Source organism: Nothobranchius furzeri, chromosome 12 (genome assembly GCF_043380555.1).
Source record: "Nothobranchius furzeri strain GRZ-AD chromosome 12, NfurGRZ-RIMD1, whole genome shotgun sequence".
NCBI classification, from domain to species: Eukaryota; Metazoa; Chordata; class Actinopteri; order Cyprinodontiformes; family Nothobranchiidae; genus Nothobranchius; species Nothobranchius furzeri.
In genome coordinates, this window is record NC_091752.1 from 25,355,000 (window position 1) to 25,380,861 (window position 25,862).

Below are 25,862 nucleotides of genomic sequence, written 5' to 3' on the forward strand. Positions count from 1 at the left end.
GTGTGAAAGCATTTATGTTTACCGTCCAGGTAAAGTGCCAGCTCCGATACCAGCCACAGTGGCTGCAGGTGCTCCGACAGCGGCCCGTGTGCTCCTCAAGCAGAGGTCAGAGGACCAGAGCATCGGTCGGAGCTCAGCCAGCACCGGACTGGCGACGGGCAGCCCCACCACCCCCAGCGAGGATGCTTCTGTTGTTAGCAGAACAGCGGGAACAGCCGCGGGGGAGGCAGAAGACGACCACAGCGATAAGGGGACATACACTATTGAACTGGAGAACAGGAACCCAGAGGAAGAGGAGGCCCGGCGCATGATAGACAAGGTAAGATCTCATCAGTTGTGTGTATAGGACACATTTAGGATTCTACCAAAATGTGTTTTTGTGGTTTACCAGAGGCTATCTTTGCTGCTGAGACAAAGGTTATTTTAGGATTTATGGCCTAAAATATCGATTGACACTTGTCAAAAGATCAGTTCATAAAGCTTGCTAATCTTTGACGTTCCTTCCCAGAAAAATAAGCAGAACATCTTCTACTGTCCGGCTGCACAGTGGGGCAGTGGTTAGCGCTGTTGCCTTGCAGCTCGAAGGTCACAAAGGTCCAGGGTTCAAATCCCGACCTGGGGTCTTTCTGCTTGGAGTTTGCATGTTCTCCCTGTGCATGCGTGGGTTCTCTCCGGGTACTCCGGCGTCCTCCCACAGTCCAATAACATGACTGTCAGGTTCATTGGTCTGTCTAAATCTGTGTTACCCTGCGATGGACTGGCAGTCTGTCCAGGGTGTACCCCGCCTGTATACGTGGAGACAGCTGGAGAAAGGCACCAGCCCCCTGCGACCATGCAAGGATAAGCGGGTAGAGACAATGGATGGATGGATCTTCTACTGTCCCTTCTTTAATGTCTTCTATCTAATTTTTAGCTGAAATGGAACCAAACCTAAGCAACTCACATCAAGGTTAAATGTCTCATTATTTCTTGCTTCACTGGCTATTTTGTGGTTAGCGAGGCCTTTGAGACCACCTGGGGTTTCTGCCAGTGAAACAGCACTCAGCTCACTCTGGTCCTGCTTGACCATCACTTTTCTTCTCGGTCCCACCGGAACACCTAAAGCCGGGCGTACACTGTGCAACTTTTTCACTCGTAGCACTCAGCTTCAGCTCAAACTGTACGACTTCAGCGCAGGGTAGATCTCACGAGTCATGTGCTCACACTGTACGTCTGGTAGCAACACGTCGGCCCTAAAAATATACTAAAAATAGCAGTTTTTACTCAACACGTTAGACTTTTTGTCTTGTTTTGCCTGTTGTCCTTTGGGAGTGCTGCAGGAGGACACACAGGGATTTATGGGGGTTGGATGAGTAAAACGAAATAAAGAAAGTAAATCTGTGTTTTGTGATCAGTTTAATTTGACATGAACACGACAAACACGCTTTTTTTGACAATCTTTGTGAGTAAAAAAACGTGTAGAAATAAAAACGAACAACGTGTGTTATTAGGGAAATAGCGGGGAGCGGTGTTGATGCATGATTGCGCATACGCCGTGAGCGGTTCTGATACATTTTGGGTCGCAGCTGCTCGCAGCGCCGCTTCAACAGTGCGATACCCTCACGAGGGACGAGCGAAATATTAAACGCCAGAAGTTTGTGCGAGCTCACGATTGCTGATCGGTAGCTGGTCATGTGGTGTTAATCACCTCTCATAACCCCCTGTACACTACACGACGCTCGGCGCAAAACTCGCCCCGATCTCGTGGATTCTCGCACGAGTGGAAAATCGGCTCAAAAAAGTGAAAAAGTCGCACAGTGTACGCCCGGCTTAATTCTTCTGTAATAGCCTGGAATGACTTTCTCCATCATGTACTGTCCTGTTTTATTTAAAAATGTTGCAGGGAGGCTAAAAAACACCAGTTTTTTTTTTTACTGCTGCCCCTGTATTTAAGTGAATTTCTCCCTGTTGACTACCAGAATAAATAACAGCTGACTGGTCTTTTTTATTTGCACTAAACAGGTTCAGAAGTTTGAGTTTATAAACTTGTATCAGGAAGCTGATATTTTAGCGTCCAGCAGACATAATTTAGATTTAGCAAAATAGCAAAATGCTTGTAGTGTTTTTAAAGCTGTTACATTCGGCCAAGCAGCGACATCATCAGTGGGCTGGATTTGTAGTTAGTGTGAATCTGAATTCTTTCCATTCTAAACTCAACACTTTTGTTATGCTAATCCCTGTAATTAGCTGACACACTAATAGGCGTTCAACTCACAGCTGTCCACTCTCATGTTTCCTTGTTGTGTTATTTCTGCTGGTTTTCTTTTCTTAGTTTGTCTGTTACTTCCCCTTATATGGAAACCTATAGATTAATACTACCATAAAGCATATTTTATCAGGATTGGTTTTAAGATGGCACTTGATCGTGTGTGTTGCATGAAGAATAAAGGGTTCATTCTGAATGTTAAGGTACAAAAATATACAAAAGATATGGATGAAATAGATTACTAGTGTACCAATTTTCTTTTTATTCTTGATTTAAAACATTTGTAGGTGTTCGGCGTGCAGGAAAGTACGAATCCCGCAGTTTTGTCAGGTCTGCAAGTGGAAGAAAAACGAAAGGACTCAAGAGAGACCGGGAAAGAGGTACAAATCTGTGAGGTTTTTGGTGTGTGTGTGTGTGCGCGTGTGTGTATCATCAAACTGTCAGCATTTACATCCTCTAGGGAAAAAACGCCTGGAAACACGTTCATTTTGATATTTTTATGCATCTGCTCCGTCTAGTTCTGCTCTCAGAGGAGTGGAAAAAGCCCCGTGATTGAGTCAGAGTCGCTCCTGTGACTAGACTGATGCAGGGAGGAGGCCAGTCCTCCCACTGTGACCTAGATCATGCTGGGATGAGGAAAGACGTTCAGCCCTCCAGGCTGTTTCAAGAGGGAGGGGACACTGTCTGACTATCTATTCGATCTGCTTCACATTTAGACGCTCTTTGTCTTCCAAGTGAAATAAAATCCATTTAGCTTTTCTTGTAGCTTTATTTGATTGACAAGTGGGCGGTCTACGAATCTATATAATTTATCTGCATTATGTAAACACCAGTTTGTGTTCATGTCTGATCACTCCCACCACTTTTAGGAAGTTATTTGTTCTTGTCCAACTTTAACTTTACTGATTTTAGATGCTAAGTTCTCATGATTTGCTGTTTGTCTTTTTCTTTGCATCATCACTGACTAGGTCGCCTTTATCACAGCTTCTCAGTGCCACTTCTCCTTCGCTCATTCCCGCAGGCCCTGCCCGGAGACTCCAGTTGGGTTTCTCAGTGGGCCAGTTTAGCTGCAAATCATACCCGGACAGACCCAGAAGGTTCTGGAGCAGAAGCAGCCACATTCCTACACAAAGAGAGAGGTATAGTGTCACCAAAGTCTCAAATGTGATCAAACTTAGATAAGTATTTAAGATAAATTACAATTCTGCACTTATTTCATCTTTTTAAACTGATTTTACTAACCAGCTCTGAAAAAACTTACCTACCTTAAAATGTGTTTTTTTTTCCTTTTGTTTTTAGGAGTTGATGCCTTTGAGTCTGGTGCATCCCTCAGCAAAGGTGAATCTTCTCCCAGCCTGACTGACCGTAAAAGAAGGACCCTCCCCCAGCTCCCCGCGGATGATCCCCGAGCTAAATCCAGTTCCAAAGCACCGAGGTCTGAGATAGGGGAGAAACAGGACACTGAGCCCCAGGAGAAAGAGAACAAGGGAGACGGGGAGTCCCCAATCCTCATGGAAGACGGTGAGATGACCAATAAACGGAAACAAAGCTCCACCTCCTCACCGTCTAAAGGTCCTCTCCGGACATCCGGTGGTGCTGAATGGAGAAAAACGTCAGAGGGTGTCAGAGTAGAAACAGATGAAGGAGAGAAATCTGGGAAGGCTCTTGTCCGTCAGGGCAGCTTTACTATTGAGAAGCCCAGCTCTAATGTCCCTGCAGAGCTCATCCCTCGCATCAACAGAGTCGGCGGTGGGCGTGAACGCAGCGACTCTGTGGGTAGCATGGACACGGCTACACTACTGAAGGACACTGAAGCTGTCATGGCGTTTCTAGAGGCAAAACTCAGAGATGAGAACAAACTAGATCAGAAAAGTAGTAAAACTACTCAGGCTTCGAGGTCTGGCCCCCCAGCACGCACCGACTCCATCTCTCCTGAATCCGACGTGGACACAGCCAGCACAGCTAGCCACGTGGCGGGAGAAGCAGAGAGGAAGGCAGCAGCGAGCAGCGTGCAGAAACGCAAGTCTCTCAGCAGCATGCATCGAGAAAAGAGCAACATGAGTACGACGTCCAAAACCAGCGCTGCAAACGGCAGTGCTCGTGAGCGTCTAGAGAGGAAGACTAAAAGAACGGCTGAAGCAACATCCCGGAGTACTCGCTCTACCCAACAATCCTCTTCTTCCTCCAGAGCACGCCAGCCTTCCATGGATCTCACTGATGATGACCAGACTTCTTCTTTCCCCATCTCTGATATCCTCTCCTCAGACCAGGAGACCTACTCTGGGCCTTTGGGGAGCTCGACACAAAGACGCTGCTCAGAAGATGTCCTCCACTCCAAACTGGATAGCAGGTGTGCTAAAACATCCATCAGCGGCTCCTCGAAAACCAGCCGAACTCTCCAGGCAGCCACAACCTCCTCCCTCAACAAGCAGACCTCCCTTCCTCAGCCTCGGCCCACCAGGGCCTCCCTCCTCCGTCGTGCCCGTCTGGGGGACACATCTGATACGGATCTAGCCGATGCGGACCGGGTTTCCGTGGCCTCTGAAGTCTCCACAACCAGCTCCACCTCTAAGCCCCCGTCTGGTCGGAAGGGATTGTCACGGCTGGACCTGCTGGCTCAGCCACGGAGGAACCGCCTGGGCTCTATCTCAGCTCGCAGTGATTCCGAGTGCACGGTGAACCGCAGCTCCACCTCTTCCCCCCGCCTGTCCGCAGAGACCGCTCTGCGTCTCGGTCTGCGCTCATCAACGCCCACAGAGAACAAGCTGACACCGAGGATGAGAGCTAACAGCGTGTCCAAACTGAACGACACCAAGACTAAAACCACGACATCAGGCTACTGCTCGCCCACAGGTGAGCAGAACATAATAAGTTAATGAGTACGAACACCGTTTCATCAGTATGTAAACGTTAGTCCCACTCTGTTGTGATGAACTTGTTTATTGGTTTCCATCACTCAGATAGCTCTCAGCCTGAACCTGCAGGTGGAGATGCAGAGGAAGAGCTGATGGGTACTGTACCAGAGCCTGTGTGTGTGAGCGGGTCAGATCTGGGTCACAGCAGCAGAAGCTGCAGCCAAAACAAAATGAAAAATCTTACAATTCTTTACAGTTTTGTTAGAAAGTTCTAATCTTTTGCAACACACAATAGTTAATTTTTTAATATGATTCAGAATTTTAAAACCTAGCTTAGCTACGATGACCCAGCTCTACCAGATGTGTTAACTTGTGTCCTAACAGAAGAGGCTGAGTGATGTTTGCAGCTGGACTGACAGCTGGTGTTTGGTCATTCTGAAGCCGCTAAACGTGCAGCCGGTTTTCCTCTTGTGTTGGATGTTTTCATCGACGCTAAATAATAAACATGCTGTCTTAGGTGAAAATCAAAGTAAATGTTTCACCTCCTCACCAATGTGAATAATATTATTTGCATTTGTTGCTCTAGATCCATGCTACGCTAATCTGATCAAACTCACTTTCTGTTGCGTTTGCTGTTTTGTGATTCTCATCAGATCAGAGCAGGAATGGCTTGAGACTGCTTCCTAATAGTCTCCTGTGTGCTCTCAAGCTCTATTATTTCATTCTTTTAATCGAATTTATTTTGTATTGTTTATTTAAAAACTCATCCTTTTTCCTTGCAGTGTCCAGCAGCAGCAGGTGGAGGCGTCTGCCACCAGAGTACGGCTCCACCTCAGAGGAAGAGTTCAGCTCCAGTAGGAATTCTCCAAAGCACGGCGCTCGCTCTCACATGCGCCCTCATCACCTCGTCCCTCACCGGGCATCAAGACTCGGAGCCACCACCAGCTCGGGCCCGAACGCGGCGTCGGGTCCAGGTGGAGCCGGGATCAAACATCGTATGAAAGAGCAAGAGGAGTACATCAGAGACTGGACAGCACACAGCGAAGAGATAGCCAGGTACTTACCGTCACCATGTCTTGTTACCATGCAGATGTGTTCCATGAGTCCTAAAGAGCCCCGTCTGATTAACAGGTTATTCCCCTGTGTGCGCAGGATCAGCCAGGACCTGGCTAAGGACCTGGCCATCTTGGCTCGTGAGATCCACGACGTGGCTGGTGAGATTGACTCAGTCAGCTCATCGGGCACAGCGCCCAGCACCACCGTCAGCACAGCCGCCACCACCCCGGGATCAGCTATCGACACTCGAGAAGAGGTAGGCCCTGCACGTCCTACACAGCCGGACATACAGGAGAGCATGAAAAAGGTGCCTGATTTTCTTCCTCTAATATCTCCCTTCTGTCTGTGCTTTCATTGCATCTTTGCCATTTATAGTTTGAATAATAACAACTGCCTTTCTGCTGCATTAAAATCGTCTTCTGCACTTTTATTCTGTCATTTTTTGTATCTAAATGTTATTCATGCCTTTGCTGTTATAGCATTATTAGATTAATGTTTTATTTTTCTATTGGCCAAGTAAAATTAGAATATTAAAATGTGTTTAAACTTGTTTAAGGCAAGTTTCACATATTCTGACATTGTTACTCCTGATGAAACATTGATCTGTCTCCTGTCTCTTCTCCGTGTCTTCCTGCCTCTGTCCAGCTGGTGGATCGAGTGTTTGATGAGAGCCTGAAATTCAGAAAGATCCCGCCCGTGATCTCGTCCACCAAGGTGCCAGAGATCAACGGTAAGCCAGTGGAGCACCAACCCCGAGCTCCAGACAGCCTGGAGCCGCGGGCCTTGAGGAGACGCACCTGGAACCGAGAGGAGGTGAGGGACAGAACACACCAAACATGGTGGTCTTGAAGAAATCTCATAATTTTTTCTGAATTGATGATTAAACTCTAGTCTTGTTTTTTTTTTAAGGCGGTGCTGGACAGCCTGCTCCTCCACTCAGTGTCCCAGCTGTCAGCTAAGATCAGACACTCTGTGGACAAAACAGCAGGAAAGATTAGGTAGTTATAATTTTCCTTTGGTAATCACAATATTTTTATTATTAATCCAACCCACATTGTGCTGAGAAAATGTGTTTTTGTATGTTCTGCTTTTCTAGGATTTTGTTCAAGGATAAGGACAGAAACTGGGATGAGATTGAGAGCAAACTGAAAGCTGAGAGTGAGGTACCACTCCTTAAAACCTCCAACAAGGTACAGAGCCACCTTTTCTGAATAACATTCAATAAAATTACTGAAAGTTTTTCCTCAGCGGTTTTCCTCTTTTCAGGAGTTCTCGTCAATTCTTCTTGAACTAAAGAGAGTCGAGAAGCAGCTCCAAGGTAAAGCAGAGGACACACACACGTTTACGCTTTGTTTTTCACCCTTTTAGGCTTTTTTGGATTTGATATAGAATTAAAATACTGAATATGATTAAAACAGAAAGTAGGGAAATAGATATGTCTGTGAAGGTTCTCAGTCATCCAGGTCATTGTAGTCTAATGAGCTTTGAAAGAAAAGTGTCTGGACTTCTTTGAGTTGCTTGAAGACGTTTCACCTCTCATCCGAGAGGCTTCTTCAGTTCTAAGGTCAAATGGTGGAGAGTCCCAGATTTAAACCCCGTGGGAGTTTCCCCCCGAAGAGGGAACAAAAGACCCCCTGATGATCTTCTACATAAACACATGCACCAAGGTGTGAGGGTGGGTGTGAACAGAAACTGGTTCACCCGAAAGACAAAACTCCTAAACACAAACTGAACAATGTGGTGTATGCTGTACAGTGCAGCGAGAAATGCCCAGACCTCTACATCGGAGAAACCAAACAGCCACTTCACAAGTGCATGGCACAACATAGAAGAGCTACCTCCACGGGACAGGACTCAGCAGTTCATTTGCATCTAAAGGACAAAGGTCACTCTTTCGAGGATGCCAACGTTCACATTTTGGACAGAGAGGGCAGATGGTTTGAAAGAGGAGTAAAGGAAGCCATTTATGTCCACTGTGAGCAACCATCTTTGAACAGAGGTGGTGGTTTACAACACCAACTGTCTGCCATCTATAATCCAGTTTTGAGATCCCTTCCCAGATGCCTCAACGCCCACGCATATCCTGGGCCATCTGACCTCAGGAATTCACATGATAGGGTGGGGCCAGGCTTCACAATGAGCTCAGCCGAAACTCTGGCTGAATAGGACCCACACCCACCCTCACACCTTGGCGCATGTGTTTATGTAGAAGATCATCAGGGGGGTCTTTTGTTCCCTCTTCGGGGGGAAACTCCCACTGGGTTTAAATCTGGGACTCTCCACCATTTGACCTTAGAACTGAAGAAGCCTCTCGGATGAGAGGTGAAACGTCTTCAAGCAACTCAAAAAAGTCCAGACGCTTTTCTTTCAAAGCTCCTTAGACTAGGGAGATAGATAAAAAAATATATTAGGACTCATTACTTCCTTTAGTACCAACATTCTACGTCTTCTAGATCTAATGGTGTTAAAGTCTTCCCCATCTGTCTTTGTCTCAGTGATCGATGTGATGGTAGATCCAGATGGGACTTTAGATGCGTTGGCCAGTCTTGGCCTGACCAGCCCCATCACCCCGACCAAACCTCTAACCGCCAAAATGGCTGCCACCAGCCCAGCCAGAGAACCACTGCCTGAGATCCTCCCTGGGCCTGGAGGCTCAGCCGCCTCCTCCAGGGTCCAGACTTCTTCCACAGAGGCGAGTGCACGAGAAACCACCGTAGGGTTGGGACTGCCGGGAGTTGGGGGGCTGCCCTTCAACCGCATGCGGCCAAGTGGAGAGGGGGCCATTGCTCAGAAATGAACAGGAAGTCTCCCTGAGATTACATTCAGGTGAATAAATAGGATTATGGGCCGGTGGCCGTTGATCAGTGTTTCCAACAGGTATGTGGGTGAACAAACTGTGGTTGCACCATTCTAGGATTACAGGAGATCAACAAATGATTTAGAAAAGGCGTTTCTCTCTGGAAACCAAGACTCAACTTTCCAACCCCTACCTGATGCATCAACATCTCCTCCCCCAGCTGCTCATGCTCACAGGCCAACCTCCCATCCTGTTGGACTAAAGTGGACCTTCTCCGATCCTCTTGCCTTCTTCATGTGTCTGGACCCTTCTTCCTAGAAGCACACGCCTTAAAGTCTCCCTCTGTGTGACCCCCCTTCTAACCTCAAACACTATTCAAGACCGTTTTCAGGAGTTTCATACCGTACTGACAAGCTGAATGCATCATAAAGTAACTGTTACACGTTCTAAACCCATTAGTAAATCAAAATGCAATAAATTATCAGCTCAAGTTCAGCAGTAAACACATTAAGCTAAATTTAGCTTTTTATTTATGTGATTGAATTCTGAATCACAACCGTCCATTCAGTGATATAAAACTGACTTGTAACCCCAACACACACACACACACTTCTGAGTTTACGAACGTCCTCCATACGGACTCTTCTCCCAGTAGCTGAGAAGTTTGTCCCTGCTGTAGCATTTACTCAACACAACAGCAACTTGGTTTGTGTTGATCTGACTGATCGTTTGTGTTTTTCCTCATTTATTACAGTGGCAGCGTTGGAATCAACGATTAATAATCAGTGTGTCATCACATTTTCAAACACATCTGTTGAGCAAAAGCTGACTCTGCAGTTAATCTGAATGCAAATTTCTCTTTTCTGAATGTCGATACTTGTTTTATACCAACAAATCAGCGAGTTTATTCAGCATAATGAAGCAAATCTAATCTGTGGCCTTAACTTTTGGCTACAGTAAATCCACTGAAGTGTCAGTTTAACTTCCGATTGGCTGTTTTTTTACAGGGTATTTGCAGGTTTAAGGGAGCCAAATTTAAGACTTTAAGACCTTTTTTAAGGCCACTTTGACCAAATTTAAGCTAGTTTTTGTAATTAAATTTAAGCTATAATTTCCAGCTATTGCCTGGAACCGGTGCTAACCACGTCGTGAACGTGGGATTAGCCATCCAGTTACCATTAATGTTGCACTTCCCCATGGCGCAAACTCCCGCTAGCATGCTCATCTAAAAATAGCCCCCTTTCACAACCAACCGAATGTGTACGGTTCCGCTTACGCCAATATCATACACAAAAAATGCCAAACTAACTAGAAATTCATGAAACTTTTATAGAAATAAAAGAATCTTATTTATTGGGTCTTTGGAAATTTAAGACCTTTGGAAACTATTTAAGGATTATTTGTCATTTTTAAGGCCTTAAATTTGGAAAAGCAAATTTAAGACCTTTTAAGGACCTGCATATACCCAGTTTTAACTCGTCACATGTGAAACGACCACGTTTTTGCGTTTAAACAGAACGTTTGGTATTTGAATACTACAATTTAAAGTTTTAATGTCTAGAACTTGACAGGAAAAAGTTGCAGGAATTAATTTTAAATAAGGAATCCTTTTTTATTTGTTAAAAAATGTCATTTTTTTAAAGAATCGGCTCCACCATTATTGTTTGGGTTTTGGCTCCATATCAGTGTAAAATCCTGACAGGAAGTTTGTCTACCACGATGGAAGTTCCAGCATACATGTACTGTAAGACTTAAGCTTTTCCAAACGACGTTGCTGCTTTTGTAGTTACTTCACAGAGACTGATCGTTTGCAGAACCTCTCAGCTTGTGGTCTGTGTCTAGACTAGAGTAAGGTGACCTAAAGGCCGTGTATTAGAAAGCTAACAATAGTGGTTTTAGGTACCAGATTGTGTATTCATGTCCTTCTCTCCTTACTGTACTGTACAATGATTTAATGCCTTAAAGTGCCCGTTTTACAGCAGAAGGGCATTGGTCAAAAGAAAAAGGTGTATTTTAAAAAAATTTTATTTTGCACATCTGGTTGTCATTTGTTCATGCAAAGTGATGACTCAGCGGCAGATTTTAGTGATATCAGAAGCGACTGCTCTGCCAAGTATTTTATTTTATTAAAGCCTCTAACATTTTACCCATTTTTTTCCTCCTGACGTTTATCAGAAACATTTTAGGGGACTGTGAATGCTTGGTACATTTAGGTTTATTTTGTAAATGCTACATGTGTCGTCAGATCAGTGTTCTTTGTATTTTTTGCTTTCTTATTTTTGTAAAGAAAACCACCGTTTTATTTATTTTAATATTATGTGGATGTTTTAAGCATTTTATATTTGTTCAACTATCTGCATTGGTTCTTACTGTTAATAAATTCTAATAAATACTGTTAATATTCACTTGTCTGTTCTGATTTTTGGTACAAACAGAAGTTTTAGTTTAAATAAATCTCCCCATCAGACAGTAGAAGTAATTTTGATTCATGTGTTACTTGGGTTTTTTATTTTGAAAATTTTTGTTTAATTGTATGTTACGCCCCTGACAGGAGGTGTTAAAATGTGAAGGAGGGGTAACAAGAATTGCGACAGTGGAGTTAAAATAGTTTTGTTGTAAAAGGCTCTAAAAGCAAGAGCAAACAGATGGCGAGCATTATTAAAATAATGCCAAACGAAAATGTCACTATAAGGTTAACAGTTAAAAGACAAATTATCAACTATATAAAACACCTGGTTAAAACTTTGTTTTACCAAAACTGAAGGTGTTTAAAAACATAACGGAGTTGATAAAAAGTCTAAAAACTAAAACCAAGTTGACAAAGATCCATGTGGATCACTCAAAAACTCATCAAACCAAAGGGGTTAAAACCAAAACGAGGCCTGGAGGACAGCAGAACCCCTGCACTGCTGCCTCCCAGACTTGTGAAGGCACAGCCTTTTTATCCAGGTGTTGGTCAGCAGGATTCAGCTCAGCTGTGCTCCTCAGCAGCCTGGAAGAGAAGAGGAGGGGCGGTGTCAGGCTGATCACCGGGCTGGGTGATTCTGGCTCCAGCATCCCAATGGCCAGGCTGGTAGCCGTAACAGTATGCTTGTGGTCAGACCTATTGTTTTCACTGAATAGAAGCAGTCCCTTTTTCAGCAGATGCAATCAATCTTATGTCAATTCAAAATGCAAATGATGCTGGAAGCCTTTTTGTACGGCTTAAACCCGTCCACATTTTCAAACAGTAAACATCTCTTAAGAGGAGCTATTCAAAAAGCAGCAGCCCAGCTGATTATATCATTTATGTGAATCAGGATCAACTACATACAAAAATACCCAGAAATTACAATTTTTGGAAACAGGAGCAGTCTTTTCATTAGTTACAAGGTTGAAAAAGTCTTGAGCTGATACCTAATCAGCATGAATCCAACCATTCTACTTTTACTTTAAAAACAACGCAGAGCAATTCAGTTTATTGAAGACAAGAGTCTGAAGAGTTGTGAATTTTATTAACATGTTTGCATTTCCAGATTTGTGTAACTCATTTCATTGTGATACATCCTGAATTTAAATCTAGCAACACTGGACGTCAGGTGACAGATATGGCAAAGCAGCCTGTGCAGGAGGACGGAGGTTAGCCAGGAGGCCAGCCCAGAATGCGTCCACCCAGGATGTGAATGTGGATGTGGTAGACGGACTGGCCGCCATCCGGCCCGTCGTTGATGACAATCCTGTAGCCTTTAGCCAGACCTGCGTCTCGGGCACACTTCTTTGCAACTATCAGCATGTGACCTAACAGCTACAAAACAAAAAATAGCATTTACATGTATTTCTTCACACGCACGCACGCACACACGCACACACACACACGCACACACGCACACACACACACACACACACACAGTCCCTAGCCTGGCAAGCTCTGAGAAACTAAAAAAAATGGCTCCCTCTAGCGGTTACTGATAGTGTTGCTCTACAAGTCAGACATGATTTAGCATTTATCCACATCCCTCAATTTAAAGAAATAAATGGAAGAATCCTACTTACAGCAGCATCACTGTCCTCGGCTTGTGACAGCTGAACAATTGGTTTTTTGGGGACGACCAGGATGTGAGTGGGAGCTTGAGGAGCAATATCAGGGAAGGCAACACACTGAAATAAAAGGAACCCCATCAAGAATGTGTAGCAAACACGTTCAAAACCACGTGACAAACGTGTAAAACTCGTCCCCCGAGCTAATCGGTTGTTGTTTCTAAGATGACAAAAAAACGACAAATATGCCAAAAGGGAAAAGTGAAACTGCAAAACTGAACCATGCACAAAAGTCTGTTTTCAAACTATGTTTTCGGATATATTGTGTTATTTCTGTAAAGTTTGCACGTGGACTCGCTTTCCAGTCTGGGTAATTCAATACGTAGTAAAAACTTCCCTATGATCCGTGTGTGTTTGCAGAGCTAGCGAGAAGCTAACGTGTCCTGCAGGAAGCTGCAGCACGCTGCTCTGAAGCTGCTATGCGCATAAAATTGTCACCGAGAGGACATGTAGCTACTTACCAAATCATCTTCATAAACTAGGTTGACAGGAATCTCTTTGCGAACTATTTTCCCAAATATTGTATCTCCGCCCGGCCGGGCAACCTGTGCCTTCGCCGTTTCATCAGCCATGTTTGGCTTTCGATTGATGTGGTAGCAGCAAGACAATGTGGAAGATGGAAACCCGCTGTGACACATAATCAAACCGTCGTGAATGCTTCTTATTTTATTTTTTTAGAAATAAAAGAACTTTGTGGGCAGATACCGTATATTTATTTAATGTACACTACTAGCCTTTCAAATGTTAATTTTAAAAATTACTTGAAAAATCTTAAAGTTTCATTTTGTTTATTTCTCAAATATACGGCAAAATGGCTAGCCAAACTGGCTATTTTAGGCTAGCTAAAGCCAGGCTGAACGTTGATTGGCTACCAAATAAACGTGACTTCAAAAGCTTCGCTTATTGGTTAATGTTCACTTACCTCGGAAGTGAGAAAAAGCCAACATGGGGACTCGTTTGAAGGTGAGGGAGGAAAATATTGTAGATTTTATAAAAGTATCATTAATTAATCCACGCTTTATGATTTAAATTAATTTTGTCATTTTAGCACAATATTTTCGGTTTTTTCAATGCGGTGAATTTTGATAACTGTTGTCAAGTGATGTAGAAAGCTTTGTGTATAAATGCAGGTTTTACGCGTGTTTAAAAAGCTGCACAGAACAAGGATGGATGTGTTTAAAGAGGATGAAACAGCGCTGGGTGGTGAGTTACACAACGTTTTTTTATTCACAAAACCGCGTCTGGGATTTGTGTGCGTTAATCATAACGTTACGGACAGTTTCCGATGCAAAATGATTTTGCTGCCTTTGCATATGTCTGCATAGGATGTACTACTGATCACATGCCTGTTTTCTTTGTTGAAGCTGCAAGATTAAAGATCAATGATGAGTTCAAGAAGAATAAAAATGAAGTATCAGAAGAAAATATTCAGAAGGTATAAATGTTTAATTTTTCTTACCTACATTAAATTTTTATTTGATGCTTTCTAACTGGATCCGTTTCAAATAAGATTTCTATCTGGTCAGTAGATATTAATTTAATTTGGGTCAAAACATGGTGATACATCAGTATATCTTTTCTTGTATTTGTACAGAGTGAAAACTGAAGAGTTCTTTTCATATTTTAATATTACAGATGATCAAAATGGGCTCTGATGTGGAAACAGTTCTTCGTGAGTCTGTGGTTCAGATGGAACATGTTGGAGAAAACACACTCTGTATGAAAACATTTTTTCTCTTTTTATAAGAAATATTTGACTAAACCAACATTTACAATCTGATGAAAGAATGTCTCAAAACCTGCTGACGATTGTTATTTGACGTTGTATTGTATTTACTCTTCCTATGTCCCTCAGTGCTTCGACCAAGAGAAGGCCTTCTACGGGAAAATGTACCTTACTGTGATGAACCCAGGAAAAAGTCATGAAAGAATATCAGCAGAGACTATCATCCATCACTTTGATTTACTGTTTAAAGGATTTAACCAGACAGCTTTAAAAGCTGTTCAGGATCTCCAAAGTGATTTTTTTTTACCAACTCCTGGAAGAGAGAAGATCCCCCTTGTTCTGGATGCACATTGTGCAAACGTCCCTGCTCACACATATCATCCTTTGAAATGTCCTTCAAATGTTTTGTTTACATTTTAGTAGCTTGCTATGAAATCAGACTGGCACAAAATATTCTTTTGCTGCTATTAATCATAACTGCAGACTTGTAGCTTTTTGGCAAAAATAACTGTTTTTGAAGCCAAATGTGGCGTTCACATGAATCGTGTAGATCTGAAGAGTTTTGTTTTAAGGGGAAGGGGGGTCTTTCGTCGGCTTTGTGATAGATAGTTGCTTTTTTAGATCAAAAATGTGTCTGACACTACATGCCATTTCCCACAAAAGCTATTCAATCACAACAGTGCTTAGGACAATTAAAAGTGCAAAACATTTAAGAAGATTTAGCAAGGTAAAAAACAGTTTCCTCTTTCAACATCTCAGGCTGTGGGAGAAACGTGCTCTTAAAAAGTACTGAAACCCTATTGGAAATGTCCAATTCTTGTCTTAAATTTAGGTTATAAAATCCATAATGGGTCCATATGTTAGCTTTCAATGTCTTTGAGCAGCTTTAGAGATATTTATGCTGCAGTTCAAGGGTGTAAGAAATAAATAACATGAAATTAAATGTTTGGCTTAGTTTATTTGAAACCAATGGTCTCATTTTTAGACATGCTTAAGCATGGGCCAAGTTGAGTTTAATGCAGAAAATAATAAAACTAAAAACCCATAAACTTCCAGTAATATCTGGGATGTTTATTTTTATTCTCCTTCACTAACCAGCTAACTACAAACTTCAATCTTGTTCAGTTTGCACAGCACAGTCCAAGAAGGGCAGTTGGTTGTTGTGTGGATCTTCCCTGGTGAACTTGATGTTCTTGTCCATTCTGGACAGAGAAGATAGATGGTTTGAGAGAGGAGTAAAATAAGCTGTCTATGTCAAACGTGAAAAAGAAACCAAAGAAGTTGCATTCCTCTGAACCCTTTGGATTACCATGAACTGAATGACCAAGAATGTTGGTTATTGTAACCGATTGTAACCCCAGATTCTATGAGTCTAGTCGCAGCCCTTAAGCTAGCTATACAGGTGCTGGCCAGTAAATTAGAATATCATCAAAAGGTTGAAAATATTTCAGTAATTCCATTCAAAACGTGAAACTTGTACATTATATTCATGCAATGCACACAGACCAATGTATTTCCGATGTTTATTACGTTTAATTTTGATATTTATAGGTGACAACCAATGAAAACATCAAATCTGGTATCTCAGAAAATTAGAATATTCTAAAGGCCAATGAAAAAATGTTTGTTTCTCTAATGTTGGCCAACTGAAAAGAATGAACATGAAAAGAATGTGCATGTATAGCACTCAATACTTAGTCGGGGCTCCTTTTGCCTCAATAACTGCAGTAATGCGGCGTGGCATGGACTCGATCAGTCTGTGGCACTGCTCAGGTGTTATGAGAGCCCAGGTTGCTCTGATAGTCGTCTTCAGCTCCTCTGCATTGTTGGGTCTAGCGTATTGCATCCTCCGCTTCACAATACCCCATAGATTTTCTATGGGGTTAAGGTCAGGCGAGTTTGCTGGCCAATCAAGGACAGGGATACCATGGTCCTTGAACCAGGTGCTGGTGGTTTTGGCACTGTGTGCAGGTGCCAAGTCCTGTTGAAAGGTGAAGTCTGCATCCCCATAAAGTTGGTCAGCAGCAGGAAGCATGAAGTGCTCTAAAACTTCCTGGTAGACGGCTGCATTGACCCTGGACCTCAGGAAACAGAGTGGGCCAACACCGGCAGATGACATGGCACCCCACACCATCACTGACGGTGGAAACTTTACACTGGACCTCATGCAACGTGGATTCTGTGCTTCTCCGCTCTTCCTCCAGACTCTGGGTCCTTGATTTCCAAAGGAAATGCAGAACTTGCTTTCATCAGAAAACATAACTTTGGACCACTCAGCATCAGTCCAGTCCTTTTTGTCCTTGGCCCAGGCGAGACGCTTCTTGCGCTGTTTCATGTTCAAGAGTGGCTTGACACACGGAATGCGACACCTGAATCCCATGTCTTTCATGAGTCTCCTCGTGGTGGTTCTTGAAGCGCTGACTCCAGCTGCAGTCCACTCTTTGTGGATCTCCCCCACATTTTTGAATGGGTTTGTCGTCACAATTCTCTGCAGGGTGCGGTTATCCCTAGAGCTTGTACACTTTTTTCTACCACATTTTTTCCGTCCCTTCGCCTGTCTGTTAATGTGCTTGGACACAGAGCTCTGCGAACAGCCAGCTTCTTTAGCAATCACCTTTTGTGTCCTGCCCTCCTTGTGCAAGGTGTCAATGATTGTCTTTTGGACAGCTGTTAAGTCAGAAGTCTTCCCCATGATTGTGGGGCCTTCAAAACAAGACTGAGGGACCTTTTAAAGGCCTTTGCAGGTGTTTTGAGTAAATCAGCTGATTAGAGTGGCAGCAGGTGTCTTCTATATTCAGCCTTTTCAGAATATTCTAATTTTTTGAGATACCAAATTTGGAGTTTTCATTAGTTGTCACTTATGAATATCAAATTTAAATGTAATGAACATTGGAAATACATTGGTCTGTGTGCATTGCATGAATATAATGTACATGTTTCACGTTTTGAATGGAATTACTGAAATATTTTCAACCTTTTGATGATATTCTAATTTACTGGCCAGCACCTGTATACCCACAGGGGTGCGCATCATTGGTGGGCGTACATTTAAGCTCTTCATGATTGGCTGATGCTGAGATAATCCTTCCTATAGCAGCTAGTTTAAGGGCTAAGACTAGATGAAATAGAACCTTCACCAGCACACCAAAAATAATCAAAAAAGAAATGCTGTTCGTATTTCAGATACTTTTTTGTAAAACTAAACTTTTAATTTAGTGTAATTGGCCTAATGTCTCAATTCTTTATCTGGCTTTTGAGAGTACAGATTTTCTTCCGCCCTCTGGCGGACACTAGTCGTTACTGCAGCTTTTAAGACAACTCATTTCCTGTAGATTCCATTAAAATAAAACAATCATTAAAATTACTACAGTATTTAAGTGTTATAGTTGATCTAGATGACAGGAAAGTCAGAACATCTTCACTTTTATAAACTACTTAATTACTAAAACTCAAACAAGATTAAATCAAGGAGCTATCAGCAGCTAGCTATAGCAATACTAACAATAACCACATAGATCATCTTTTTTTAAAGGTACATATCTTGTTTTAAACTATATATATATATATACATGTGTGTGTGTGTGTGTGTGTAAAAATTAGTATTTTTATTTTTACATCCTTGTGATGCAAGTTGTGAATGCAGCATTGAGAATTATTCCTACAGCCACCATCACTGAAACCAGCAAGCTGATAAACACTTCAGCAGTGATCCCTGAGATATTTGGCTATAAGAGCAAGAGCAACCATGAGCAACAAAACCCACCTTGGAAAAAATAGTTGGAGGCCAAAATCAACGCAGCACGGAGAGAAATGAGTAGACTCGGAGCTCCAAAAGAGTCCAATGACCCTACCAGGACCCATGAGGTACAGCCAGAAACCCATACCTAAAGAGATCCACAAGAGAAAGTGAAGCCAGACAAATAAACTGGCTCTTCTCGACCCAAACAGCTAAAGTGTACCCTCAGTGGCAGGGTAATAATGACAGAGCGGACTGGACCAGAGACTGAACAAAACTGGAAGGACATTTAGGGAAAGGAGGCATCACACAACAGCAGTGCAAAGTATCTAGCCTCTAAGAGAAGACCACTGGATTGATAACAAGAAAGCCTATGACTCATTACTGCACTCATGGATCACTGAATGCTTGGAGCTGTATAACATCAACAGGACTCTGAGAGCCTTCTTTGCAAACTCAATGGGGCTGCAGAAAACCACCCTTGAGGCCAAATCCACAAGTCTCCATCAAATGTGGCATATACCAAGGAGACGTCCTATCCCCACTGCTGTTCTACATAGGTCTGAACCTGGTCTAAACCCCTCAGCCAAATAATCAAAAAGACTGAGTATGGATACCAACTCCAGAATGGAACCACAATTAAAAATGCTCTCATAATTAAGACTTAGTATCTCAATATTATGAGACAGTTTATAATTTTTATGATATATTTAAAAAATGTATATAAGTGGCGAAAATGGGCGTCCATACTCAGACGCTGGGCTGTACGTTTTTACTACATTTCCCATAATGCATAGGAGGACGTAACATGGGAAGCACCGCCGTTACTCTGGCAACGATCCCTGCAGTTTCTTATGTAGCTTAGCTTGTCAGCGTAAAATATCCAGTTTAATGGCAAAACTAACGTAAGAATCTGTACCTATGGGATCCTTATTACAAAATAACGTTATATCTAACACTCTAGGACATTTTGTTTCACTTCTGACCCTACGTTTTTTTTTATTTTGAAGCTCAGACACGATATGGGAGCTAGCTGCTTCGGAGGTCCTGAGTCGCGAGAACGGAGCACCGGAGGAGGACGGGGCAGACACGGTGTGCGAGAGGAGCGTGTTTCTGATGGGGAGCAAGGCTGGGGTTCGTTAGATCTGGTGTCAGGGCATTCACTGCTCTGTTGTGAAAATAATTAAATATCTTTGAGTTTAAGGTAGTAAATCAGTTGGTCTTTTTCAGGGTAAAACATCTATTCTTCTCAGGTGTCTTGACAGGTAGGTTTGTGGAATGATGTGAGGTAACTTTATGCTTAAGATCTGCTTTCAACGTTAAACCCAGATGACGGGAGCATAACATAGATTATTAAACCTATCAACCATGTGTATAAAATTGACCAAAACACCACAAAGCTTTCATATTTGTTATTGTTTTATAAAACATAAACAAATGTTTTATTTTGTTTTGAATCCTGAAGGGATGAACCACCTAAGCCAACTCTGGCGCTGGAGTACACGTTTGGAAGACGGGCTCGGGGACACAACACAGTGAGATTAATTAAGACATAACTGATGTGACTGTTTAAAAACGTGTTCATGATTATTTATTTATTGCTATAAGTAGCTTTTTAATCTGTAGGAAGCAGAGGAGGAGCCAGACATTTCATTCATCAGGGGCCTCATTTATCAAGCTTGCTTACGCGCAAAATGGGGTCGGAAAACTGCGTAAGCAACTTTCCACGCAAACTTTGGGATTTATGAAAGAAAAGTTAGCGGAAAAATGTGCGCAACTTTAAGTTGACTAAGGACCTGGCTTACGCACATTTTGCACATGGACAGCACCTGTAGTGCTGCTGCTGAGAAGGATAAAATTATGAAATCCTGCAGCATTATCACTTGTACTGCTTCGTTTTCACACAGAACAAGACCCCCCACACGTACACACACACACACACACACACACACACACACACACACACACACACACACACGCAGCCTGAAGTGCAGAATACGGAATGCAGAAATCAGCAGGGGGATAGCTTGAGACAGAATGTCATGCGTCTGTGACAATGTGTGTCCTGTCACTGTGACCCGATTGATCATGCGCCTTGGCTAGTTGAAGAAGGGAGATCTCCGTTTGGGTAACTGGTTAGCGCGCGTGACTTTCACCTTGGAGTCTGGGGATCGAATCCCAATTGGACCACTTTTTTTATATCCGCCACAGATCTCTCTGAAGAACTCACAACATTGACGGCTTCAGCAACGCTGTGCCACTCTGTGGATTTTCTCTTATTTGTTTTGCAAAAGCACTTCCTTTCATTTCTCCACCTCACCCACAAGTACCTCAATTTCTGCTTGTGAAATAGCGCTTCCTTGATCTACGGTTGCCATCGATCGACATTGGCGTAGCGCAGCAACAGCCGGCTTATGTATATGCATGAGATCCACAAGGCACTTTGCACCATTGGCGGTTTTATCATTAGGCATAGGTCAGCGGCCGCCTGGGGCCCCCTTATGTTGAGGGACCCCTAGCCCTGACTGCTGGCACCCCTCTGTTAATGCCACAATTGACTATTCCTTTAAGACGCCGATGCACAAACAGGAAGTGCTTGGTAGTCATTCCACTCCAATCCAGTTGGTGGTGGTAATGCACCAAATTGTTGTTTGCCAAGTGCCGTAAGACCACAAATAAGAAAAAGAAGAGAAAGCAGAAAAAGAAGAAGAGAGGCGGGAGCGTTCGTAACAAACTCGAAGCGGTAGTCAAAACATCAAGCATGAAATAAAGTTATCCTAGTGGCTCCAATAAGAGAACAAAGCAGCTTGCTTTAAAAAAGCTTTTATCTTCGCTTCCAAACTGATGTCGTTTTTCAATGTAAACATCAAAAGGAAGCAGAAAAGGAAAGACAATGGAAAATGTTTAAAGGGAGGAAAACAGACCAAATTGGAAAATAGAAAATAATAAATATAAGACAAAAGTACTGGAGCACTGACAGGAAGAAGAAAGCAGAGCAAATATTGAAGGGAGAGAAAGACAGGGAAAAAGAGGAGGACTAATAAAAAGTGAAAATAACTCATGGCAGAAGAGGGAGGAGTTTTGCAAATCCAGTTAAAGATAAGATTGTCAAAAATTTTGTGTAAGGGGCCCCATGTCTGTGTTCGCCTTGGGCCCCCAAATTGCTAAATCCGCCACTGCATTGCATTGACTATTTATGGCAGTAAGTGGGCGTGGTGAGGGCGGGATGTGACTAAAAAGCAGCTGAGCACCTTTCTAGATAGTTTCTGATTTATGAAGCGGAGATTGCGTGCAGCTGTGCGTCCTCCATGTTTGATAGATCACAAACCTACTTGGCGTAAGTAAATTATTTTGCTGAGCTTAAGTACGGCTTTAGTAAGGATTCTACGCAATGTTTGATAAATGAGACCCTTGGGGCTTAGCCCAGATGCCAGAAATAATGTGCTGTGCTATTCAAGGTTTATTCAACAACAATATGAATGCAATAAGATCGATGAGGCAAACTATCACAAATGTAAAGAGCTCATATCAAACACCAGGTCAGAAATGTTAACGGTTCAAAAAAAGGACTTCAGGACTGGACCAGAATCAAAACAAGATGCCCACGCACCACAAAAGACCCGAGGGATTCTGAAAAACCAGCCCGGGTCCGCCCCTGATCGGAAGACTTTTGAGCTCTGATTCAGGCTCAGGGTTTTAAACGTTTTTTGAAACTCACTTGTTTTCAACAAATTCAGATATATGTAATCGTTTTAGTAAATCCTTCAGAAATGCAGAACATGAATACAGTTATGACGCTCTTTCAGCTCAAAGACGTAGCCCACCTATGGGAGCTGGGGGGAGGAACTTCTTTGTCAGACCTGATCCAGATACCCATCACACCTGCCGCTCTAAGGTTGGTTTCTTTTGTTCAGTTTAACTCTTTTCTAGTAACCTTGCAGCGCACCAATAGTCTGTATTTTCTCAGGTTTCTCTCAGTCATCCTGATCCTGGACCTGTCTAAACCCAACACTCTGTGGGCAACCATGGAGAAGCTGCTGCACGCAGCACAAGCTCATTTTGAAAAAATGTCTTCCCAAGCACAGAAATCCAAATCTGGGGCCAAATACCAGAATCCTGTTCACTCAACTGCTCGGGTTTTACCTAAAGACTACCCCGTAAGACCTCATCCTTCATTCTGTTCTATTCTCTTGTTTGGAGAACAGAACAACAGGATCAAAAACTTACATTCTAGTATGTATCTGGTACTTTCAGGACAGAGAGCTGATCAGTCCTTTTCCCGTCCCACTGCTCATCGTCGGCAGCAAATACGACCTCTTCCAGGTAAACACCCGCATCCTCGTTACTTGGCTGAAGGACTTCACTGTAATTCATGAGACAAATTCAGTTCTTTTTAACTTTGTTGCAGGAATTTCACTCGGATAAGAAGAAAGTGATCAGCAAAACTCTGCGTTTTGTTGCCCACTATTACGCAGCTTCCCTGATTGTAAGTGCGCTTTTACCGCAATTCATGTCATTTAATCTGTTGCTATCGAAGAGCATTTCTCCTTTGTGTTTTCTGTGTCAAACATCAGTTCACGAGCATTAAATCAGAGAGCCTCATGTCAAAAACGAAGAGCTTCTTCTCTCATCTGGCGTTTGGCCTGGAGAAAGGGTGAGGAGAATTCCCCCAGCGCTTTCCCACTATTGTCATGAACTATTTAGAATGTATTAGGTTATTTATGATGATGTACACATTTTTGTTTCATGTTTGTTGCCAGCAAGACTATGTGCTGTGATCCTGGTAAACCTACCATCATTCCAGCAGGCTCCGACTCTTTCAGCCAGATAGGTGAGCACAGCACCACCCAATGGCCAAATGCGGGAATGCGTAAAATCGTTTGAAAACAATCTTCAATTTTGACCCAGCTTGGATCTTTAACACGGGTCGTTTTATGTTTCATTTATTGTCCTTTTTAATTTAGGCTCCCCTCCTCTGACTGATGTAGACATAACGTCTCTTCATGCAAAAAACCCAAAGGATCTGTGGAAGAAAGTGTTTGAACGAGTCTTTCCCAACGAGGTAGTTCACTTTGTTCTTTTCTTTTTAAGAATCAGAATCCTCTGTAGCTTCAGACAAAAATGTGTGGTTTTATTTGTATTATTTGCCAGTTATGAATAAGATGACTAGTAAAAATGTAGTTTTACTGATTTTTTCTTGTCTCTGCAGGGTGCCAGTGAGCAAAGGGAGCTAAAGGATCCAGCAAAAGATCCACAGTACAGTGAGCCTCAGATAGATGCCATGAGAGCACAAAAAGACCAGGTAACATGTTCTTGCTCGAGTTTCAGTCCTTCACAGTTATGCAACAGTTATTAATAACCTTCTTAGACAGACCATAGAACTATATTGTGGCACGAGTTGGCAACTTCTGCTCTTTTAGCTGTGCTGTGTGTTCCTGGACTTTGTCTTTTATTTCAAGGACAGCAGGTAATAGATAAGAATTCATAAGAACATTTAAAGAAAAACTGAGAAGTTAAGTGTGACACAGTTAGGTTTGCAGGTAAAATGTTATGCAAAGTCATCGATTTAAATTAGAGTTGGGGTAACTTGACTTTGGTAACTTTATCATCATATTTTTCTTTGTTTTCATCCTCCTTAGTGACCTTCCTCTAAGAAAACGACTGAAATATTTAAAGCTAAAATGAACAAACGTGTTAAAATAGAGATCATTTATTAATCTCATATATATGTTGTTTCTTTTTCAAGTTGAGGTTAAAACCAATCCACCCGAGTCTTTCTTTACTCCTCCATAAAGAAAAATGATCTGAAGTAACCTTCTGCCCTGAAGTTACCTGAATGTAAAAGTGTTTCCATGACAGTCTCATTAAATGACAGTAATCATATCCTGTAGCCATAAAATCAGACCCGTGTTATCTCCCTGCCAGCCTACCGTGCTTCCACTCCTGCAGCTGAACCGCAGTAACCTGCATGGGTCCGACTCTTATCTCTGACTGACTCTCACCTGATGTCGGCGCTTCTCGCTCTGCTACTGGATCAGATTTAATGTGACCACTGTTATGCATCTCTTTTCTTGTCACAGGAGTTGGAGCAGTATAAAAGGAACGCAACAAAATCATGGAAAGGACTGGAACTGGAGACATAGAGACAACTTTATTATACACACACACACACACACACACACACACACACACACGCACACACACACACGCACACACACACACACACACACACACACACACACACACACACACACACACACACACACACACACACACACACACTGTACAACACGTAAGACTGTAAATATAGTTAACGTTTTATATTTATTTACATGTGTGTGTTTTTTATTGGACTTCTTTGTGAGACACATGTTTTAATCAACCCAAAGAACAGAATAAAACAATAGATCCTATAGTTTTTAAAAATGCTTTTCTGGTTTTATAAAACATTTAATTTTGGAAAATGTTTCTAAATTGGTGTTTTTTGTATGCAGAGAGCCTCTACGGTGCAGTAGAAGATGTTTTTCTTGACATTCAAGCTAGCTACATTTTTAAAATACATAATTTACATTTCCAACCTGCTTTTTTAGAATATAATAGACTTTATTGATCCCACAGTGGGGAAATTCACTGGTTCAGGCTTCATCCTCCCAATCTGTGTCTCCAGAAAACAGGAATGCTTGTTTCAAAGGGTTCAGATTGAAGTTTTTGACCATTAGGCACATTTTCTGCCAATATGTCTAACGTGATGTACACTTAGCATTCCAACGTTGCACCCGTGGGAAAACACACATTACGTTCATGTGACCAGGAATGTTTTAACAATTTAGCATGCTAGCTTATGTAGTGTGGTGTTTTCATGGTGAAAAACAAAGCAGTTGTTAGCTGTCATGGTTTATTCCTAACTTCAACAACAGTGCAGCTCAGTGCCACCACCATTCTGGGAAAACCCCACAAACTTCTAAAACCTGACCTAAACATCCTCAGTGGACGAGCTGCGTTCACAGGCAACGGGTCCGTCACATAAACGTTTCCCAACAACAACAGAACCAGACCCTAAACAGAACATGTGAAATATCTCCTTCAATTAAATTTGCAAACAGAATGGGAGATTCCATCTGCTACATTAGAAAACCCAGCTGTGGCTTTGCGTCCTGTTTAACTGCCCCAAGCCAAGAATGTGTGATTCGTGCGCACAGAGGGGCAAGGGACGGTCAGAGGGCAGTTTAATGAATGGGTGAATTAAAAATGAAGTATTCACAATAATTTGAGTATGTTTCTCCAGGATTGCACATTTCACAGACAATTACATTATACATTATTTTGACTCTGTGAAGGGCATTTCTAGCAAAAATGCTCCAGTAAAACAT

At 42.5% G+C, this 25,862-nt stretch overlaps 4 protein-coding genes across 13 annotated transcripts in view; 3 read left to right on the top strand and 1 right to left on the bottom strand.

Moving 5' to 3' along the window:
• Window positions 1-9,206, top strand: part of cep170aa (centrosomal protein 170Aa) — a 39,761-nt gene extending 30,555 nt beyond the window's left edge. For 3 of the 10 annotated variants that reach the window (XM_015944601.3, XM_070542490.1, XM_070542489.1), the window contains 12 exons: window positions 30-319; window positions 2,533-2,625; window positions 3,267-3,384; window positions 3,545-5,098; window positions 5,206-5,256; window positions 5,883-6,156; window positions 6,232-6,463; window positions 6,802-6,969; window positions 7,066-7,154; window positions 7,253-7,346; window positions 7,423-7,474; window positions 8,652-9,177. In XM_015944601.3, coding sequence (XP_015800087.3) covers window positions 30-319; window positions 2,533-2,625; window positions 3,267-3,384; window positions 3,545-5,098; window positions 5,206-5,256; window positions 5,883-6,156; window positions 6,232-6,463; window positions 6,802-6,969; window positions 7,066-7,154; window positions 7,253-7,346; window positions 7,423-7,474; window positions 8,652-8,953 — 3,317 coding nt within the window. In that variant the 3' untranslated portion in view covers window positions 8,954-9,177. Of the gene's footprint in view, window positions 1-29; window positions 320-2,532; window positions 2,626-3,266; window positions 3,385-3,544; window positions 5,099-5,205; window positions 5,257-5,882; window positions 6,157-6,231; window positions 6,464-6,801; window positions 6,970-7,065; window positions 7,155-7,252; window positions 7,347-7,422; window positions 7,475-8,651 lie in introns of all 10 variants that reach the window. The other 7 variants (XM_070542491.1, XM_070542493.1, XM_070542492.1 and 4 more) reach the window with 7 other exon arrangements.
• A 3,222-nt stretch (window positions 9,207-12,428) lies between these two features.
• On the bottom strand, window positions 12,429-13,650 carry hint1 (histidine triad nucleotide binding protein 1). Its single transcript, XM_015944610.3, has 3 exons — window positions 13,492-13,650; window positions 12,986-13,090; window positions 12,429-12,737 (listed from the first exon to the last, which is right to left on the bottom strand). The coding sequence occupies exons 1-3, from the start codon at window positions 13,600-13,602 to the stop codon at window positions 12,573-12,575; spliced, it is 381 nt and encodes a 126-aa protein (XP_015800096.1). The 5' UTR covers window positions 13,603-13,650; the 3' UTR covers window positions 12,429-12,572.
• A 255-nt stretch (window positions 13,651-13,905) lies between these two features.
• On the top strand, window positions 13,906-15,699 carry lyrm7 (LYR motif containing 7). Its single transcript, XM_015944611.3, has 5 exons — window positions 13,906-13,993; window positions 14,161-14,233; window positions 14,395-14,465; window positions 14,666-14,747; window positions 14,886-15,699. Exons 1-5 carry the CDS (start codon window positions 13,976-13,978, stop codon window positions 14,954-14,956), a joined length of 315 nt encoding a protein of 104 aa, XP_015800097.3. The 5' UTR covers window positions 13,906-13,975; the 3' UTR covers window positions 14,957-15,699.
• Window positions 15,700-19,280: 3,581 nt separating this feature from the next.
• On the top strand, window positions 19,281-24,819 carry dync2li1 (dynein, cytoplasmic 2, light intermediate chain 1). Its single transcript, XM_015944616.3, has 13 exons — window positions 19,281-19,397; window positions 19,503-19,626; window positions 19,723-19,757; window positions 19,958-20,027; window positions 22,299-22,387; window positions 22,460-22,649; window positions 22,747-22,815; window positions 22,901-22,978; window positions 23,067-23,146; window positions 23,253-23,323; window positions 23,457-23,554; window positions 23,702-23,794; window positions 24,573-24,819. The coding sequence occupies exons 1-13, from the start codon at window positions 19,384-19,386 to the stop codon at window positions 24,633-24,635; spliced, it is 1,074 nt and encodes a 357-aa protein (XP_015800102.3). The 5' UTR covers window positions 19,281-19,383; the 3' UTR covers window positions 24,636-24,819.
• The last annotated feature ends 1,043 nt before the right edge of the window (window positions 24,820-25,862 follow it).